This window comes from Myotis brandtii, unplaced genomic scaffold (assembly GCF_000412655.1).
Source record: "Myotis brandtii unplaced genomic scaffold, ASM41265v1 scaffold51, whole genome shotgun sequence".
In the NCBI taxonomy this organism is placed as follows: domain Eukaryota; kingdom Metazoa; phylum Chordata; class Mammalia; order Chiroptera; family Vespertilionidae; genus Myotis; species Myotis brandtii.
The window spans coordinates 3,369,277-3,374,068 of NW_005369442.1; the positions used below are offsets into that span (position 1 = coordinate 3,369,277).

At 44.7% G+C, this 4,792-nt stretch overlaps 1 protein-coding gene across 2 annotated transcripts in view; it reads left to right on the forward strand.

Annotated features, from left to right (window-relative positions):
• POLR2B (polymerase (RNA) II (DNA directed) polypeptide B, 140kDa) overlaps positions 1-4,792 on the forward strand; it is a 51,367-nt gene that overhangs the window by 1,129 nt on the left and 45,446 nt on the right. For both annotated transcript variants that reach the window (XM_014548472.1, XM_014548473.1), the window contains exon 2: positions 2,443-2,515. In XM_014548472.1, the coding sequence (XP_014403958.1) occupies positions 2,443-2,515 (73 nt within the window). The remainder of the gene's footprint in view (positions 1-2,442; positions 2,516-4,792) is intronic.

Consider the following 4,792-nt stretch of genomic DNA (forward strand, 5'->3'; position numbering starts at 1 on the left):
GATAGAGAGTTAGAAACATCGATGAGAGAGAAACATTGATCAGCCGCCTCCTGCACACCCCCTACTGGGGATGTGCCCGCAACCAAGGTACATGCCCCTGACTGGGATCGAACCCGGGACCCTTGAGTCCGCAGGCCGAGCTCTATCCACTGAGCCAAACCGGTCAGGGCACTCACATTTCTTCTTATTCTCTCCGCTACTTCATGGGGAAAACAGAAAGACAAAAGCTTAAACTCTACTGATTAAACTTCTGTCTCATTTATATCTGAGTCTAGAAATTTATTATCATTACGACGTTCTCCTTAACTTCTATCTCAATGGAAAAGAAATCCAGAAAAGACTTTTTAGCTTTCTTTTTTGAGTAGGTAATATATTCTTGTGTCTCACAAGCCAGAAAATATAAAAGTGTCAGGACTCTCTCTTGTCTACCACCTTCCAGTGTGAACCTCCCTCACAGTAGGTAGCCACTGTCCCTCGATTATTTTTTATGTTTTAAGATATATTTTTATTGATTTCAGAGAGGAAGGGAGGGAGAGAGAGATAGAAATATCAATGATGAGAGAGAACCACTGACTGACTGCTTCCCGCACACTCCCTACTGGGGATTGAGCTCGCAACCCAGCATGTGCCCTTGACCAGAATCAAACCCAGGACCCTTCAGTATGCAGGCCGACACTCTATCCACTGAACCAAACTGGCTAGGTCTAGAAACTTTTTCTTCCCCCCCTCTCCTTGTGTACCGTAGGGATCAGTAATATTAGTTTATTTAAGAATTTATTAAATAACTTTATTTTAGATATGTATTCAATTCTGAATCCAGATCTCAGAATATAAAAGAAAATACAGTACACTTACTCTTAAACATAAGAAGATGAGAGTTATGTTAGAGGATCAGTGCACACTGATTTTTCAAGTGCCCTATTCAAATTATAATTGCTGTATAATTACCCCAACATTTGGCTGCCTAAAAATTAATATGTTTATGGAGTTAAGTGGTCAGGAATTTGGGTAGAGCATAGTAGGAATGACTTGTCTGCTCCATGTCAGTAGTTCACCTGGGAAGATTCAAAGGCTGGGTGTTGACAGCTGGGGGCTGGATGATCTGGAGTGTTTACTCACGTGCCTGGCACTTAGCTTAGAAGGACTCAAGGACTTGAATTGCTGACTGGAGCATCTGTAAGTAGCCTCTCCATATGATTTGGGCTCACAGTTTACAGTTTTAGATTACTAGGACTTCTTAATGGCAATTCAGGGCTCCAGAAGAAAGTGTTTCAGCAAACAAGGCGGAACAACACTGCCTTTCTGACCTAGTTTCTAAAGTCACATAACATCGTTTTAGCTGCACTGTCTTAGTTTTGGGAGAGTAAAAAATCTGCCCAGATTCAAAGGAAGGAAACATAGCTGGTGTGGCTTGGGGGTTGAGTGTTGACCTATGAACTAGGAGGTCACTGTTCGATTCCTAATCGGGGCACATACCCTTATTGTGGGCTCCATACCCAGTAGGGGATGTGCATGAGGTGGCTGATCAGTGATTTTCTCACATCATTGATGTTACTATCTTTCCCTTCCTCTCCCTTCCTCTCTGAAATCAATAAAAAAACAAACATATATTTAAAGGGAAGGAAATATAGACCCCTGTATCTTTTTAAAAAAAGCTTGTGAAATGGAAGATATGATTGTGGCCGCCTTTGGAAAATACAGTTTGTCATACCTGTACATGTATGAAATGTTTCTGTAATGGACCATCCCATTGTGGCCGCTGGAAAATACAGTTTGTCATACCTGTACATGTATGAAATGTTTCTGTAATGGACCATCCCACCTTAAGCTATTGCTCAACTATTGGAACCCTTTTCTGTCTTTACACCTTAGTCTTTGACCCCAGTCTCTGAGGACTATGAGCTTGCTCCTAGTTACCTGCATAGATTCTATTAATGAATAGAATGGGAAGATGGGAAACTTACAGATTCACACACTTATGCTGAACCTTTGTAATGAGGCCTCTTTGTATATTGGGTGAATACCTGTGTGATGTGCACCTATGTGTACATAGATGTTTACCCATGTGTGTTATTCATTACAATTTAAGTAATGTAATTGAAATTTTAGAATAGTGAGGTAGAAGGATTGCTTTTAAAAAAAATAAGTTTTTTATTGATGTCAGAGAGGAAGGGAGAGAGAGAGAGAAACATCAGTGATGAGAGAGAATCATTGATTGGTTGCCTCTTGTGTGCCCCACAATGGGGATTGAGCCTGCAATCTGGTCATGTACGCTGACTGGGAATCAAACCGTAACCTCCTGGTTCATAGGTCGACACTCAACCACTGAGCCACACTGGCTGGACAAAAGTATTACTTTTTATTTAGCAGATAACATCTTTGCAGCAAGATGTTAATTAGCATTTTTAGTCCAGATGAGTACAACATTTTTGTTTCTTGCAGATATGCAATATGATGAAGATGATGATGAAATCACCCCAGATTTGTGGCAAGAAGCATGCTGGATTGTAATCAGGTAACTTTTAAGGCTAAACTGAATAAGCTTTAAAAGGCACTATAACCAATAAAGGGATTTCCTACTTATTCGGTTCTTGAAAATTAGCTGTTCTGTATCATTGTGCTACGTGAGAGCCAGTTTCTTATTTTATTTATTTATATTTAACTTTAAGTATTTTGGACTTACAGAAAGGGTACACAATGAATTCATGTATATACTTCACCTAAATGTTAACCCTATATTATATTTTCTTTGCCTTTTTTTGTCTCCATATTTTTTTCTGAAACATTTGATAGTAAGTTGCAGACATAGGAACATTCTTTTACATAAATCATCAAAATCAGGAAATTAGTATTAATATAATAATCTTATTTAATCTGCAGACCTTACCCAAATTTTGCCAGTTGTTGCACTAATGTTGTTGATAGCAAAATAAATTTTTTTCTGATTCTGGATCTAACCTAGGATAACATATTGTGTTTGTTTTTCATGATTTATTCTTTTATCGCCTATAATATAAAACAGTTCCTCATTTTTTTTTACCTTGACATTTTTGAGAAATACAAGCCAGTTATTATTCCCCATTTATTTATTCATTCATTCATTCATTTAAATATGTTTTTATTGATTTTAGAGGAAGGGAGAGGGAGAGAGAGATAGAAACATCAATGATGAGAGAGAATCATTGATCAGCTGCCTCCTGCACACCCCCCCACTGGGCATTGAGCTTGCAACCAGGGCATGTGCCCTGACCAGGAATTGAACTGTGACCTCCTGGTTCATGGGTTGACGCTCAACCACTGAACCACCCTGGCTGGGCCTGGCCAGTTACTTTTTAAAATGCCCCTTAGTTTGAGATTTGTGTGATAGTTCCTTATAATTAGATTTGGGTGATTACTTTTGGTAGCAGTGATGCTCTGCTCTGGAAGTATTATATTAGGAGGCACATGATGCCTATTTGTTTAATTATTGGTGATATTAATTTTATTTCTTTGTTTTTTCCTTATTTTAAATGGATAATTAGGTTGTGTTTCAACCCAAATTCCCCTAATTTAAGTGTAATTAAAATGTAATGAAACTCGGGAAGAAACCTTACATATAGATAAGAAAACTAACATACATACACACACACACACACCACGCACACTAGAGGCCCAGTGCACTAATTCGTGCACCAGTGGGGTCCCTCAGCCTGGCCTGTGGACATTCTCCAAGGGGTCCTGGATTGAGAGAGGGCACAGGTCAGCCCGAGGGATCCCACCAGTGCACGATCGGGGCTGGAGAGGGACTGCAGGAGGGCTCCAGGGCGTGTCTGACCAGTCTGACCCAGTCCCGATTGGCCGGACCCCAGCAGCAAGCTAACCTACCCGTAAGAGTGTATGCGCCCTGGTGGTCAGTGTGCGTCATAGCTACTGGTAGAATGGTCACTTAGGGTTTTTTATATATATACTAGAGGCCCAATGCATGAAATGTAAACTAGAGGCCCGATGCACGAAATTCGTGCATGGGGGGGGGGCATAGCCGGGCCTGCAATGATGCCAGCATTCCTCACCAGGGACTCCGGCCCGAGGCCCCTCCCCTCCCTTCCTTTGGTGTGGACGCTGCCTTGCGTCACAGTGAGCACAGCGTTCCTCGCCGTGGACTCTGGCCCAAAGCCCCTGCCCTCCCTTTCCTCCGCCCGGCCAGAGTGCAAACACTGGGCTCGCATCGCTATAAGCCCAGCGTTCCTTGCCAGAGACTCCAGCCCAAGGCCCCTCCCCTCCTCTTTCTCCACCCGGCCGGGGCATGGACCCTGAACATCCCTGGAGGCGGACTCTGGGAGCCCAGCGTCCCTCGCCACAGATTCCAGCCTGAGGCCCCTCCCCTCCTCTCCCTCCACCCAGCTGGGGCGTAGATGCTGGACATTTCTGGAGGCGGACTCCGCAAGCCCAGCTTTCCTCCCTGCGGACTCCGGCCCAAGACCCCTGCCCTCCCTTTCCTCTGCCTGGCCGGTGAGCAGATGTTGGGCTCGTGTCGCTGCAAGCCCAGCGTTCCTCACTGTGTACTCCAGGCCGAGGCCCCTCCTTTCCCCTCTGCCCCACCAGGGAGCGGACTCTGGCCCGAGGCCCTTCCCCTCCCCTCCTTCGATGCGGACGCTAGGCTCATGTCACTGCAAGCCCAGGGTCCTTAGCTGCGGACTCCGGCCCGAGGCCCCTCCCCTCCCCTCCCTCCACACAGCCAAGCCGGATGCTGAGCTCATGTTGCCCGGCTTCTGGGTCTTCCCTGGGGCCGGGGCCCGGGGCCCGCGGGCAGCGT